The 16719-nt window shown below is 41.0% G+C and overlaps 1 protein-coding gene across 1 annotated transcript in view; it reads left to right on the top strand.

The window, feature by feature from the left end:
• The window catches only part of eml2 (EMAP like 2), a gene marked incomplete at its 5' end in the record, with an annotated part of 37732 nt that overhangs the window by 8158 nt on the left and 12855 nt on the right, over nucleotides 1–16719 (top strand). Inside the window, 3 exons of the mRNA XM_083887159.1 lie at nucleotides 1367–1615; nucleotides 3143–3260; nucleotides 4080–4181. Coding sequence (XP_083743285.1) covers nucleotides 1367–1615; nucleotides 3143–3260; nucleotides 4080–4181 — 469 coding nt within the window. The remainder of the gene's footprint in view (nucleotides 1–1366; nucleotides 1616–3142; nucleotides 3261–4079; nucleotides 4182–16719) is intronic.

Genomic DNA, 16719 nt, shown 5'->3' with positions numbered 1-16719 from the left:
TTTGCCACTTTTAATCTCACAAATCTTCTATTTTTTTCTCGTAGATTTGCCACTTTTAATCTCATAAATCTGTGACTTTAGTTTCTTGTAGATTTGCTACTATTAAACTCATAAATCTGCATCTTTTTCCTTGAAATATTATCCCCGTCCCCCGGTTTCGTATTATTATTATTTATTTTTTTCATACTTGGCCCTAATACGCCATGTTACAGGACAAACAATAATAAGTGGTAGTATTTTTAAATTTCCTTTAATAATGAAGGAAACAATGTTTATTATACAACAGTTGGTTTGGACCAGCACTGGGACTTTTAACTGTACTACTGTGAAGTGTTGGTTTAATAATCCACAGTTTGACTTTGATAATCTGTGTGACATTTGGTGGAGGATTAGGCTGGAAAGAGTTCATGAAGATTAAAGGCCAAGTTACTGAGGGAGGAGGAGTGTGAGGGCGGCACATTCTCAGCATCAGCACATTCTTACTAACGCAGATCCACATGCAAAAAAAAAACCATGCAATTCGACAATTTCTATATTGTACAAATAACTTTAATTGTGTTTTACTTAGGATTTCACTAGATTAATCTCAGGCAGAATCATTGTACTGATCCATCTTTATACTGTAAATGACCCAGACGTAGAATATAAACCAGACACTGCATTTAATACTTTATAAGGTATTGAATATAAACTGTGTTCATATATTTTATTATATTCTGCTGTGTTAAGCCCATACACTTTTACATAAAGAGTTGTATTTGCATTCACACACATCATCATGTTCCGCTCTTCCTCTTACATTTGCATCTCTGCACTTTGGCAAAGAAATATCGACGTAAACCAAACGGTGCAAAGCGATTATAAACATAAATGTTAGAACCGGTGATGTTTAAAAACTCCACTGGGCGTCTTTAGAGCTTAACGCATGTGGATGTAAACAAAGCTTTGTTTCTCTGTTGACAACAGTTCCTGCGTTCCTCGTCTGTCTTTTCTTTAGTGTGTGTGTGTCTGTGTGTGTCTGTGTGTGTGTTGTGTGTGTTCAAACAATACAACCACACAACCCAGGTGTCTGGTGTTGTGTTCCTCCTCTTTCTTTTCTGGGTCTAAATTATTTAAATCAATCCATCCAATTTAAAAACCACTTGTAGACAAAGCAGCAGCAGCAGCAGGTCATTGTGTTTGCACCCAAATCAACAAGTGAGGATATTAAGTCCAGGAAGTGAACAGTATAATCCTCTATTTGCGGCTCTTTAACCTTAACCCTGACCACTCTTTTAATATAAACTCACCAACTTTAATTAATCAGCGTTGCACTATACCAGCAGGACGTCCTGTAGTTCTAACCTATAAACCATCCTCTCCTCAGATGACACGGTGTCGGCGAGCAGTAACATGGACATGGACGACCGGGTGTCTCACCTGGAGCAGAGGCTGCAGCTGCAGGAGGACGAGATCCAGCTGCTGAAGTCGGCGCTGGCCGACGCCCTGCGGCGACTGGGATACTGCGAGGAGCAGAGTCAGGCGATGCAGTCGGGAGGCGGCGGAGGAGGCGGCGGTGGCCATGCTGCCGGGAGGAGACCGCTGGCCACCACGGCCTCGGCGGCACCGACCAAGGGTGAGGGATGGTGAACTTTGAGTGAACAGGAGAAAATATCTGAAAGTTATTGCAATTGTGACTTGATTTGCAGTATAATTATGTATTGTTATTAATATCAATAGATTCAAAACATGATGAAGCATTGAACAATCAAAAAAAAGCAATTAAGTTGCAGTCTTTGTCATTTGCTAAGTGAATAGTTTCAGTTGCGCTTTCAATAAAAATACCACACCTCAAATTGAATTATAATGTCATTTAAAGGTGCAGTATGTAATAAATCTAAAGCAACTGGCCATAGAATCCTCCTAATATGTCACAGAGACTCAGGAATTATGTTCATGTAACAAACTGAACTCACCAACAACAACAGTACAGACAAAATATTTGCGTTTAAAAAAAATATTTTGCAGACTGCAAATCAGTGTTGTTTTCGAAAACGAAATCTTTTCGTTGACGCCACTTTTTTTCATGACGATAACGAGACGGTGACGAGATAAACGTGACTCTTTGATGACGAAAACATGACGAGACGTGTGTGAGTTTTCGTTGACGAGACAATTTCGGCCAATCACCTGACCGTCACAGAGAAAGCACGTGTGTTCACCGTTGAATGAGGATGGATGAGGAATCCCACAGAGGGACTGAACTGCGTCTGTACTTCTTCTAACCCCACACTTATGTAAGTGGAGTCGTTAGCATTTTAAGCTAGCGATCTTTATGCTAACGTGTTAGCAAACAACAAACAGATGGATTATTTAGGGACATGACAATAACTGGACACAGTTAGTAGTAGTGGCTAAAGTTAGCTTTTGTTACGCTAACGTCAATTCATTATGTGTGTGTGTTTCTTTAGCAACATGTTTAGCCATGTTTACATTCAGTGACGGTGTGGTCATGTCTTTGTGTGTAATAATAGACAATCTGCAAGATCACAGTGTGTTGAATTTATAGATCTGCTGCTATTTTCACAACTTATGTGCGACACTGTCCAACAACAATCTCCAAAACTTATTGACCTAAATAAATTTGTTAAAAGACTACACTTCTTTTTTCGACTAAAACTAGACTAAAACCCTTTTGAGTTTTTGTCGACTAAAACTATCACATATAGAATTGACTAAAACTAATAAGCAAATCTAAGATGGTTGTCAAAAACAACACTGCTGTAAATCATGTTTATGTTTTGAAATCATGTTTTGGCGTCATGTGGCGCCACCTACCGCCATCAACCAATCATTGCAGTCAGTAGATTCTCAGTTGCCGAGCAACCACGGGTTGCCAGTTTCGTCTGAGCTACAATGGTGGAGAAAACTAAACCTAAAATCTTGGTATTATGAATTTGAGTGTAGTAACTGTTTTTTGCCACATTCTTACAAATGGCGCCTTTAAGTATCTCAGGTTCTACTGCTCCTCACGTACGGCACAGAGACACAGTTACGGTGTGATTCTGCTCGTTTGTGAAAGTGTTATCGTCCTCTTTTGATCTCCCTTTTATGAGATTTTATAGTTATTTTCTGTTTGTTTGTTTGTTTGTTTGCATGTCAGTGCGTCAGCTCCTCCAGGCTCTTCCCTCCAGACCTCTCAGTAATGGCTACACTCAACAGAAACGCCTGCTGTCTTCCCCGTCTTCTCCTAAGAAAGAAGTGCTGCAGTCCATTAAGAGGTACAATTTTCAAAATGTGTTTTTTTTCTAAACCTGCCATTGTGCCCCACACTTGAAATTGTATTGTATTTCTTATAACCGCTTAAAAGAATACAACTTTGAGTATTTACACTCGCGTATGTTCCAATCGCATCGTAGAACCCGCCCCAATCCAATAAAAGCCAGGCCAAACCATGAAGATGCCAGGCACCCGTTTAAATCATAACACATGCAATATAAAAAAAAAACACATCCAGAGCTTCATATCTGCATCAAATAACCATCAACATAAATGATAGATGAATAGGTTTTTGCAAAGAGCGCAGTATGTACGTCAACCATCGGCTACACAAAGTGCAAAATCAACCTCTGGCATCCGAGCGCCAGTCCCAGATTAGTAATAATGCCAGCTGCGCATAAAAAGATGCACTTTTAAACCGTGTAGGTCTAAAAATTTCCATTATTTACATCACAAATGACCTGTACGAGGACTTAAAAAAACTCCCCAAATGTGGACAAAAGCAGCCCAGTTTTTTTTCCTGCCTGACATTAAACAAAAGTAGCCCAAAAATCGCCCAATCTGGCAACGTTGGTTCTCATTGTTCTAATGTACTGAGGAGAGTGACTCTTATTTTAGATGCAATGAATTTACGGAATAACACAATAGATGAAGTCTTGTGTAAACAATACTGCTGCTGTTGTTGTTATTGACATTTATTGAAACGATCCCATTGCTCCAAATAGGAAATACAGTTTTACTTCTATGATCCAAACTCCAGAGCAAAAATTATGAAGGGAAAGAAATAATCCTGAATGTCTGGTCTTTTCTTCTCTAACCAGGAAAAGCATGTCCACAGAGCGCCTCACTCTGGTCAGGAGGGAGATGGGAGCAGAGAGTCGGAGTCGAACCACCTCCTCCAGCAGCTCCTCCGGTGGCAAAGGGTAAGAAAATGTCTCCTGTGTGTTCGTGTGTGTGCAGCAGCTGCTAATATGTATGAATGGATGAATGAATAAATACAGCACTCATCAGTGTCTAAAATTGCAATGAAACCCTCTTTAACCTGGTGTGTATGTGGAGATAAAGTGGTTATATTAGTAATATTTAAATCATCATTCTCTATCAGAGCACTCAGCACTTTTATGCCACACTAAGGTTCCGGCGTCCGTCTCCTTCCTAAATGCATGCTGGGATCATCTCCAAATGTCTTTTCAAAAAGCAGGTTTAGAAAAGTGGAAAATGAAAATGAACACAGTTGGGTTTGAAGCCTGTGCTGAAGCATTAGCTCAAGAAAGGTCACACTGGAATTTATGGAAATGGAACCAGTTCATAATACTGAGATGTGAACTCATACCTTTTATATTTTTAGACCAAAGGTTCAGATTTATACGGTGGCCCTGAGGTGCAAAACACATCACAAATCAAAAAACACAAATGCAAATCAAAAACACAAAAACATTAACTCAAAACGGAAACACAAATCACACAACGCAAACACAAAAGCAGAAAACAGGAAAACATTAACTCACAACGCAAACACAAAAGCAGAAAACACGAAAACATTAAGTCACTATAGCTCACTTGGTAGAGCTGCCGTCCCAAGTAGAAGTGCACACTACAAATAGTAGCTATTTGTGCTTCTGCTTTTGTGTTTGCGTTGTGAGTTAATGTTTTCGTGTTTTCTGCTTTTGTGTTTGCGTTGTGAGTTAATGTTTTCCTGTTTTCTGCTTTTGTGTTTGCGTTGTGAGTTAATGTTTTCGTGTTTTCTGCTTTTGTGTTTGCGTTGTGAGTTAATGTTTTCATGTTTTCTGCTTTTGTGTTTGCGTTGTGAGTTAATGTTTTCCTGTTTTCTGCTTTTGTGTTTGCGTTGTGAGTTAATGTTTTCTGCTTTTGTGTTTGCGTTGTGAGTTAATGTTTTCTGCTTTTGTGTTTGCGTTGTGAGTTAATGTTTTCCTGTTTTCTGCTTTTGTGTTTGCGTTGTGAGTTAATGTTTTCGTGTTTTCTGCTTTTGTGTTTGTGTTGTGTGATTTGTGTTTCCGTTTTGAGTTAATGTTTTTGTGTTTTTTGATTTGCGTTTTTTGATTTGCGTTGGTGTTTTTGATTTGTGTTTGTTTTTTTGATTTGCGTTTGTGTTTTGCACCTCAGGGCCACCGTAGATTTAGCAGGAAGTGCTTGACTGCTGTTGGTGGAGCACACATTTACAATATGGGACAATATTGGGATGTAGCTGCTTGGATTTATATTGATTTTATGTCTGTAGAATTGTCAAAAAGTGTTCAATGAGCGAGTTCTTCTGCCCCATTTTCCAAAATAACTTTCACTTTCCATATCTGGCAGTTATTAAACCGTTTAGGAATTACCGTACTGAAGTCCTGAGGTTCTACCGTAATGACAAGTATATGGGAGCAAAGCTCTATTTCTCAGTTTTCCATTATCCATCCATTCATAGTTTTTGAATTGTCTAGATATCACACAACGCTCTAGGAGTTACGGTAATGAGAGGAACACAAGAGGGTGGAAACAGAAGGGTTAAAAATACGACCGTGAACACTGAATGTCCAGGTCTATGTTTAGCAGTTAATTCCACTTCTGTGCTCTTCTTCCTCTTCGTCTGCTCAGTTGTGACGTACGCTGTAAAATAACAACAAAACAAATTTAAAAGCATGAAACGTTGAATTATTTTAATATCTTTCTTTCTGATGTGATGGTTTCTTCCAGTTACAGAGGTTTGAATTATTCAGACTCTGTCAGGATCGATTCAGCTCCTCCTCATCATCATCATCATCTTCATCATCATTAGTTTCTTCTGCTGTGTCTCATTATTGTGTGTGTCATGATGAATTTTGTGTTATAGTTACCAGGCTTCCTTTCTTCTCATCTCCTTCCTTTCCTTTCCTCTCAACTCCTCTCCTCTCCTCTCTTTCCTTTCCTCTTTCCATTCCACTCCTCTCAACTCCTTTCCTTTCCTTTCATTTCCTCTCCTCTCTTTTCTCTCCTCTCCTCTCTTTCCTTTCCTCTTTCCTTTCCTCTCCTTCCTCTCCTCTCCTCTCCTCTCCACTCCTTTCCTTTCCACTCCTTTCCTTTCCTCTCCACTCCTTTCCTTTCCTCTCCACTCCTTTCCTCTCTTTCCTTCCATTCCTCTCTACTCCTTTCCTTTCCTTTCCTCTCCACTCCTTTGCACTCCTTTCCTTTCCTTTCCTCTCTTTCCACTCCTCTCCTCTCCTCTCCTCTCCTCTCCTCTCCTCTCCTCTCCTCTCCTCTCCTCTCCTCTCCTTTCCTTTCTACTCCTTTCCTTTCCTCTCCACTCCTTTCCTCTCCTCTCCACTCCTTTCCTTTCCTCTCCTTTCCTCTCCTCTCCTCGCCACTCCTTTCCTTTCCACTCCTCTCCTCTCCTCTCCACTCCTTTCCTTTCCTTTCCTTTCCTTTCCTTTCCTTTCCTTTCCTTTCCTTTCCTTTCCACTCCTTTCCTCTCCACTCCTTTCCTTTCCTCTCCTCTACTCCTTTCCTCTCCTCTCCTTTCCTCTCCTCTCCTCTCCACTCCTTTCCTTTCCTATGTGCTGATGGATCAGGTTTCCACTTCTTCTTCTCGTTGGTAACAGGGGGGAAAGGGGGAGTGGTTAGCAGACAGAGTGGGTGTGGTCTGCTGCCCAGTCAGGAAGTGTGTTGTGATTGGCTGAGCGTTCGCCCTCCGGCTGAGCTTAAAGTTTGCTGCTGAGTGAAGGAGGAAGTTGTTGCTGTTGTTGCTGCTGAGTGAACACAGGACACAAAGCGCTGACTTCTCTCCACCTCGAACTTTATAACGGAAAAGATCTGCAGACATGAAGAGATCCTCGAGGTAAACGACAGAGAATCAATGATTAACAGAGAGAGAGTGAAGGCAGAGAGGCTTTATGCTCCAGAAACTCATGTTGTTGTTGTGTTCTCTGTGTGTTTTGTGAGCAAAGTTGTGTTTCTTGGTGATCAAATGAGGTTTTTTTAAATTGCATGTGCAGCTAAAGAGTAGTTTTGGGGCGTCACACCCATCTGTGTTGACTCATGTTTGAAGAGATTATAGAGGAAATGGTTGATCACATAGTGGTTTTGGTTGGAAAAATGAATTGCAGGCTGAAACGCTGCTTCAAAAGGAAGTTGTGTTGTCATGAAACTGTTGTTGTCACGCAGATGTGTTGTCTGTGGGTGGATGTGGAGGGAGAGCTTCAGCACAGTCATGTGAATACAGTGAAGATCAAATTACTGAGAATGCACAACAATGTTAAATTACAGAAACAAAACCATCAACGGTTGAGTTGTTTGGTTAAAAGAAAGGAATCTACTTGTTCCTCAGGGCGAGATCTTTCTGAACATTTGAAGTTGATGTTTTTGTCGATTCGTCACACGCATGGTTGAATTTATTCGCCTTTTATGTCTCATCAGTGGCTCATTGTCTCCTGGAGGTCAGAACTAATGGATCTTGGTTATGAAACACACACACACACATACACACTGATGGACTGGAGACACTTTGTCACGTTATAGTCTTCACGTCACTAACTGTAGTTTGATTTATGTTGCACATTTGTACCTTGATGAATTAATTAAATCCCTGTGTCTCCTCACATGAAATGCTGCAGAGTGAACACTCCTTTATTAAACACCACGCAGCAGCAGCAGCTGACACACGGATGTTACTGTACGATTAACAATTCTGCCTCGTGTGCAGAATCACCGGTAACGATTTTTTTCTCCTCCTGCTTAACATGGAACAAATCTATCGACATCTATAAACGCAGGGAAGCATTTTGCACCACGAAAGACAATAAACCAGTTTGACATCACTCTTAATTGACATTTAATGCTATATATATATATATATATATATATGTATATGTGTGTGTATATATATGTATGTATGTGTTTATATGTATATGAATATATATATATATATATATATATATATATGATTACCAAAAAAGAGTACAATATGAAAAGACATTAACACTGAGAGTATAAAAAAAGTTCAATAGAAAATGACATTCTTATCACGGTCTTGTCTTGTACTATAGAAAAACTGAAAGAAACTTCATATTTTTTTATAAAAATCTAACACGAATCTCAAAAAAAGAGCTGTTTGTGAAGTAATGTAATGTATTAATGCGTAAAATCTCTTTAAGATTAGACACAAGTTGATCAAATATTCACTGATAACAGTGGTAAAGACATTTTATTCATACTTTTAAACATTAAAAAAGTTCTGGTGCTGTTTATATTATGGTGGTTTGGTTTGTGCAGAATCGGTTCCTCAATTTATCTGGCAACCTCTGCAGGGCGTGACCATGTTTTTAAATGTTTTGTTTTTGTGGATCACAGCAGGTGTTTTAAAAACTATAGTTGTGAATCTTACGTATGGTCACTTTAACCTTCAGTCCCACTGAAATCAATCACATTTCGGTGAAAAGAAAATGTTGTAAAGACTGTCCGATCCGATCGTCTTCCCCCTCTCATTTATTGTGTTGTCCTTTCCTTAAAAGTTGCCGCAGCGAAGTCACTTCAGATTATTGTGGTGCAAACCTGACCACACACACACACACACACACACACACACACACATCAGCGTCTATGAGTTGAGTGAAGATGGTGAATGTGATGGTTCCATTAAGTGAGACCACTGCAGTACTTCACTCATAATGGATGTGGGAAATGGACGCAGACACTTAACAGTTCTCAGTGTTCACTCCCACAGTCCACAGAGCTCTGACCATCACTTAGTCAATATCTGCAATATCACCTCTCACTGATAACTACAGTCATTATTATTATCATGTATTCATGACACCTTTTTTTTAATGAAGCTTCAAAATATGACTTCATGTGTTGATTTTAAATTAAAAGAACATCCAGTGTTAGTATTAAAAACCAGTCTTTCAGGCTTCGTGAGCTTAATTTGGCACAAGCCAAAGCCACAGGCACTTAAATCATGTTTGATCACATTCAGTTTTCAATGAATAATCAAACACAGGCGGTTTATAAAGGATTTGGATCTTGGTGACTCTTTGATTCTTTATTTATATTTTAATGTATATTAAATAGCTGCTGTATTGTTGTCCTAAACAAACCTGAAGCTCTGCTGCATCTTGTCAGGTAACTTCAGAGAAGAGGATCATTAGAGTTTCCTGTACAGTATCTGTCTGTTGGTCTTTGGAAAGAATCTGTAGAGATGGAAAATGAAATTACTGGATCCTGATGCACTTTACAAAACACATATATATGATGCAGCATTTCTCAGAGAGCAGGTTAGTCTACCCACCAGGTGCCAGGGCCGGTGCAACAGGGAGGACGGAGCAGGCGCTTGACTTTAGGGCCCCCCCAAAGGTGAAGTCCATGGCAAAGGTGTTTTTCTAAGAAGCCTTTTATATTGTTTGATTAGCTCAGGACGTGACAACAGCACTGTAGTAGTGCAGTACTTCTGAGGTCGTCTGAGTCACACTGTATGAACCATGATGCACGCCTTTATGTCAGGGAGTCTGAAGACATGGTTAGCAAGATTGTGCTACATTTAACTAGTGCTGGGAATGTTAACAGCGTCAATGTTAGCGCATGATGCGTTTCCACGACGACTGACCGGAAAAAGACGCATGTGACGTCACGTTTACGTGACTCCCGAGTTGTTAAAATGAGTCTCGGGCAGTTTTCAGGCACCGTTTAGCTGCGTTAGCTCCTTTATCGCCTACAGTCGAACTGGAGCATTCTGAGACGGCGCCTGTTTGAAGTATGGCCAGAAATATAAACCTTAACGCTGGCAACGTTAATGGCGGTTAACGGCGTCAACGTCGTTAACGCACGTCAATGTATGATGCGTTTCCATGAAGACTGAACCGGAAAAAGACGAGCGTGGCGTCATGTTTACGTGCCGCGGCCCTTGAGTCCAGGCACCGTTTACCAGTTAGCCGTGTTAGCTCCTTTAGCGGCGTTAGCGCGCCTACAGTCGAACTGGGGCGGTTTGTTTATTAAAGGAAAATAGCAGCGCTACAAATGACCAGCGTACCTGTGTACTGTAAGTTTAGCATTGCTTTTATCACTACATTATTTCTTGTTGCTGTCATTTTAATACTAACTAGTTCCTTAGTAAGCTAGCTCCTAAACGGGACCGTACCTATGTTCCCCGGTCACATACAAAGCGGGGAACATAGGACCCAGGGAACATAGGACCCGGGGAACATAGGTACGGTCCCGTCTGAAGACATGGTTAGCAAGGTTGTGCTACATTTCACTAGTGTTGGGAATGTTAACAGCGTCAATGTTAGCGGATGATGCGTTCCCATGACGACTGACCGGAAAAAGACGTATGCGACGTCATGTTTACGTGACTCCTGAGTTGTTAAAATGAGTCTCGGGCAGTTTTCAGGCACTGTTAGCTGCGTTAGCTCCTTTATCGCCATTGGCGCGGCCTACAGTCGAACTGGAGCACTCTGAGACGGCGCCTGTTTGAAGTATGGCCACAAATATAAACCTTAACGCTGGCAGCGTTAATGGCGGTTAACGGCGTCAACGTCGTTAACGCACGTCAATGTATGATGCATTTCCATGAAGACTGACCGGAAAAAGACGAGCGTGGCGTAATGTTTACGTGCCGCGGCCCCCGGAGTCCAGGCACCGTTTACCAGTTAGCCGTGTTAGCTCCTTTAGCGGCGTTAGCGCGCCTACAGTCGAACTGGGGCGGTTTGTTTATTAAAGGAAAATAGCAGCGCTACAAATGACCAGCGTACCTGTGTACTGTAAGTTCAGCATTACTTTTATCACTACATTATTTCTTGTTGCTGTCGTTTTAATACTAACTAGTTCCTCAGTAAGCTAGCTCCTAAACGGGACCGTACCTATGTTCCCCGGGTCCTATGTTCCCCGGTCACATACAAAGCGGGGAACATAGGACCCGGGGAACATAGGTACGGTCCCGTCTGAAGACATGGTTAGCAAGATTGTGCTACATTTAACTAGTGCTGGGAATGTTAACAGCGTCAGTGTTAGCGCATGATGCGTTTCCATGACGACTGACCGGAAAAAGACGCATGTGACGTCATGTTTACGTGACTCCCGAGTTGTTAAAATGAGTCTCGGGCAGTTTTCAGGCACCGTTTAGCTGCGTTAGCTCCTTTATCGACATTGGCGCGGCCTACAGTCGAACTGGAGCACTCTGAGACGGCGCCTGTTTGAAGTATGGCCACAAATATAAACCTTAACGCTGGCAACGTTAATGGCGGTTAACGGCGTTTCCATGAAGACTGACCAGAAAAAAGACGAGCGTGGCGTAATGTTTACGTGCCGCGGCCCCCGGAGTCCAGGCACCGTTTACCAGTTAGCCGTGTTAGCTCCTTTAGCGGCGTTAGCGCGCCTACAGACGAACTGGGGCGGTCTGTTTATTAAACGAAAATAGCAGTGCTACAAATGACCAGCGTACCTGTGTACTGTAAGTTCAGCATTACTTTGATCACGACATTATTTCTTGTTGCTGTCATTTTAATACTAACTAGTTCCTTAGTAAGCTAGCTCCTAAACGGGACCGTACCTATGTTCCCCGGGTCCTATGTTCCCCGGTCACATACAAAGCGGGGAACATAGGACCCGGGGAACATAGGTACGGTCCCGTCTGAAGACATGGTTAGCAAGGTTGTGCTATATTTAACTAGTGCTGGGAATGTTAACAGCGCCAATGTTGGCGCATGATGCGTTTCCATGACGACTGACCGGAAAAAGACGCATGTGACGTCATGTTTACGTGACTCCCGAGTTGTTAAAATGAGTCTCGGGCAGTTTTCAGGCACCGTTTAGCTGCGTTAGCTCCTTTATCGACATTGGCGCGGCCTACAGTCGAACTGGAGCACTCTGAGACGGCGCCTGTTTGAAGTATGGCCACAAATATAAACCTTAACGCTGGCAACGTTAATGGCGGTTAACGGCGTCAACGGCGTTAACGCACGTCAATGTATGATGCATTTCCATGAAGACTGAACCGGAAAAAGACCCGCGTGGTGTCATGTTTACGTGCCGCGGCCCCAGAGTCCAGGCACCGTATACCAGTTAGCTGTTTTAGCTCCTTTAGCGGCGTTAGCACGCCTACAGTCGAACTGGGGGCGGTCTGTTTATTAAACGAAAATAGCAGCGCTACAAATGACCAGCGTACCTGTGTACTGTAAGTTTAGCATTGCTTTTATCACTACATTATTTCTTGTTGCTGTCATTTTAATACTAACTAGTTCCTCAGTAAGCTAGCTCCTAAACGGGACCGTACCTATGTTCCCCGGGTCCTATGTTCCCCGCTTTGTATGTGACCGGGGGAACATAGGAACCTTACTCTAACCCTAATCCTAACCCTACCCTTTTCCCAAAAAAGGGTCCTATGTTCCCCTGTCACATACAAAGTGGACCTTTTTTGGGAAAAAGGGGGAACATAAGACCCGGGGAACATAGGTACGACCCCCTCCTAAACTCACTCTTGCTATTGCATGTTTCAGGGTTTCCCTGTGGCCCCCGCGAACTTCTGTAACTCCGTGTTTTTCCCAAAGTGCAGCGACAACAATACGCTCATTGCTGTGTTTTAATGAGTGTTCTGTTTGTGCATTCTCTCTCTCTCTCTCTCTCTCTCTCTCTCTCTCTCTCTCTCTCTCTCTCTCTCTCTCTCTCTCTCTCTCTCTCTCTCTCTCTCTCTCTCTCTCTCTCCCTGGAAACCTGGTGAGTGCAGGCAGGACTGCAGCCAACTGTCAATTACCCAGCATGCCCTGTACTAATTACTGGCTCTGGATCAATCTCTGTTCTTTGATTGGCTCAAACCAGGCCTCACCTCATCTCACTGGTAGCCCAAACACACACACACACACACACACACACACACACACACACACACACACATGCAGTGGCAGAGACAAACAGGCCTTTATGTGGTGGTTTTACTAAGCCCACACTCTGCCTGCTCGGCCTCCAGCTGCCAACAGACACAGCAAATGCCGTCAGGTCCTGTGATCAGTCTCCTGTCTCTGTCTCTGTTTGCTCTGCAGTCCGTGCTTTCACCTTTTTTCCTGAGAAGTCGCACGAAACGTTGAAATGCACGTCCTCACGTCCTCGGAGGCGTCTCTTGTTGACTTAAACATTTAAAACACGGTCAGTGACATGTGGAGAAAACTCCCTGTTGAACAAATGTCACACAAAGCAGACACACACACACACAGTTTAGATACTTTATTCAATTCCGCATTACAAGTAAATTTTCATTAGGAATCAAATATTTTGAATGATCAAACTGATTAAAACAGATCAGCACATTGTTATGTATGACACAATTTCACGGGTACAGAAAACATCTCCTTTTCCAGATGGACATGCTTCCGATAATGGCTGAAATTGAGCAGTACTTTACCAACTGTTTGGCTCTTGTTTTAAATAGCCCCCCAATGCAAAGCCCCCGCATCACCAGCCTGTGTACATGCCCTAGACTACCAAACACCAGCACAATGAGCTGGCATCTGTAGCCAAGGTTTTCAATGGTGGATATTAATAATTGATATTTCACAGTCTTAGTGAGGTAAGAGTCCTCCATAAACAGATCAAATGCACATGCTACTTCAAATAGCCTAATTGTTCTGGAAAGTTGAGATATGACAACAATATCTGGTGTATTTGGAATTCCTGCAAAAGTGTTAGCAGGTGAGTTAAACCAATCAGACTGTACTGTAGTGTGTTTATAGAGCTTTTCATCAGCCACACAGGGAATCTGTGCAGCAATGAGGTCCACAAGTCTGTCATGTCTGGCAATATACAGACATGACATATACCTTTAAGTCCTGGGATCAGTCTCCTGTCTCTGTCTCCTGTTTGCTCTGCAGTCCGTGCTTTCACCTTTTTTCCTGAGAAGTCGCACGAAACGTTGAAATGCACGTCCTCACGTCCTCCGAGGCGTCTCTTGTTGACTTAAACATTTAAAACACGGTCAGTGACATGTGGAGAAACCTCCCTGTTGAACAAATGTCACACAAAGCAGACACACACACACACACACATTCTTGTACTTGCTGCATACTGAGGACCAGCATTTCCACTTTATAAATCAACACAATTACAAATATCTACTTCATGAATGACATCTACAAAGAACTACTGGTTGCAGTACCATAAAATGTCTGCAGGTGGAGCCCCAGAGCAAAAAGGGCTGGAAAACTTTTTAGATTTTATTTTATTTTTTAATTTTTTGGTCCAACATTTTACAAAAACGTCATACTAAACTATGTCGACCAAAATTTAAAAAAAGAATTTGACAAAAAAAATTTGGTCCAAAATTTGACAAAAACGTCATACTATACTATGTCTTCCCAAATTTGAAAAAAAAAATTTGACCCAAAATTAAAAAAAAAAAATTGACCCATCATTGAACAAAAATGTTGACCCAAATTTAGAAAAAAATTTGACCCAAAATTTGAAAAAAAAATTGACCCAAAATTGTTGGTCCAAAATTTGACATAAACGTCATTCTATACTATGTTGTCCAAAATTTGAAAAAAAAATTTGGTCCAAAATGTGAAAAAAAAATTGGTCCAAAATTTGACAAAAACGTCATACTATACTATGTCTTCCCAAATTTGAAAAAAAAAATTGACCCAAAATTAAAAAAAAAAAATTGACCCATCATTGAACAAAAATGTTGACCCAAATTTAGAAAAAAATTTGACCCAAAATTTGAAAAAAAAATTGACCCAAAATTGTTGGTCCAAAATTTGACATAAACGTCATTCTATACTATGTTGTCCAAAATTTGAAAAAAAAATTTGGTCCAAAATGTGAAAAAAAAATTGGTCCAAAATTTGAAAAAAAAAATTGGTCCAAAATTTGAAAAAAAAAATTTGGTCCAAAATTTGAAAAAAAAAATTTGGTCCAAAATTTGAAAATAAAATTATGGTCCAAAATTTGAAAAAAAAAATTTGGTCCAAATAATTTTTTTTTTACAAATTCAGTATAGCATGTTATAGCAACCTAAGGTAGTGATTTCAATGAAAACAAAGTGAAGACTGGCCAAAATGACCTCACTTTGTTGGTTTAAAACCCTCACTGGTCCTCAGTATGCTGCAAGTACAAGAACACACACACACACACACAGACACGTCTTATCCTGGATCTCAACGGTGTCCTGTTAATGTCAGAAATGACAACAGTGGTGTTTTCCTTCCTCCTAAATACAAAGCTAGATTGTGTATTTGGTTCACTCATGTTCACTCAGGGTTGTTATCAAGGTTGTATCCAATGCATTTACTATGATTATTATTCTTATTTTTTATTATTTAACCAGAACATTTTTTAAACTTTTTTAAAGGATGTCCTGGCCAAGTCAGTTGGCAGCGAATATGAAACGCTGAACTCAGTTACAAATGTACACATTTACAACACGAGCAAAAAGAACAGATTACATTTACATGCAGATTATGAAAAAAACAAGTGCATGTTGTGGAGTCGGCCTGAAGAACTTTCAGTTTGGATTTAAAAACGCTTTCTGCAACATATTCCACGCAAAAGGTGCAGAATGGACAAAAGCCATTTTATCCCCTTCAGTACGCGCATTTTAATGATTTAATGGTTTTAATAAGGGCTCAGGGTTAGAGACGGGTACACTGTGTGTACAATGGCAGGAAACTTGAATAATGTGATGTGCATTTCACACGTATCTCATAATCACAGCCTCCGTTTCTTGCTCTGTTTGATTTTAGAATACTTTTGAACTTGGAAAACGGTGTTGTTTACACTCTGTCCTGCTGCTGATGCTGCGTTGTTTTCCCGTTGCTGTGTCGGAAGAGAAAAACCTGTTATTTCCCCCTTTTTATCTTATCAGGCGTAACTTTTACTGCTGTTGCCGTGGTAATGTCCATCTGTCAGCCAAGGCAGCGCCTTCAGCATCTCAATATTCTGAGTGGTTTGACAGCATCCTGACAGGTCAGGCTGAGCTGAGCTTAGCGTGTTTCAGAGTGACGGGTGTGAATATTTAGGTTTAATGTTATAGATTCAACATTTTCAGCGGAGATTCTCCATCTTGTTTTCACAGCGATCGTCCTCTGTCACATTAACACGTCGTTACCTGCAGATAACAGGACGTGGCTCTGTGTGTGTTTACCTGCTCTGTTGACTTATTCTCTTCATCAACCTTTGTACTCTGTCACACAGAAGAGTGATTTAATCACATGAAAGACAACGTTGCAGCTTTTCCACCCACGACCCTTCATGATGATGAATGAGTGAATGAATGCATTGGAAATTAGTTAAAACTCTGTTTCAGGCAAAATAAGAACGATCAGCGTCAACAAAAACATGGATTCATGAGATGCTGAAGACACAATCTAAAGCTGATATATGCCAGGAAATTATTTACTTCTACTGAACTGTACCACATGATCTAAAGACTACAGGCTGACTACAATACTCTCATATGGATTCTATATAAATTCTATATACATTAAGTTTGCCTGAAAATTCTAT

This window comes from Microchirus variegatus, assembly GCF_963457635.1.
Source record: "Microchirus variegatus genome assembly, chromosome: 3".
Classification (NCBI taxonomy): Eukaryota; Metazoa; Chordata; class Actinopteri; order Pleuronectiformes; family Soleidae; genus Microchirus; species Microchirus variegatus.
Note: the sequence above shows the minus strand (reverse complement) of the source record. Positions and strands in the feature narration are given on the sequence as shown.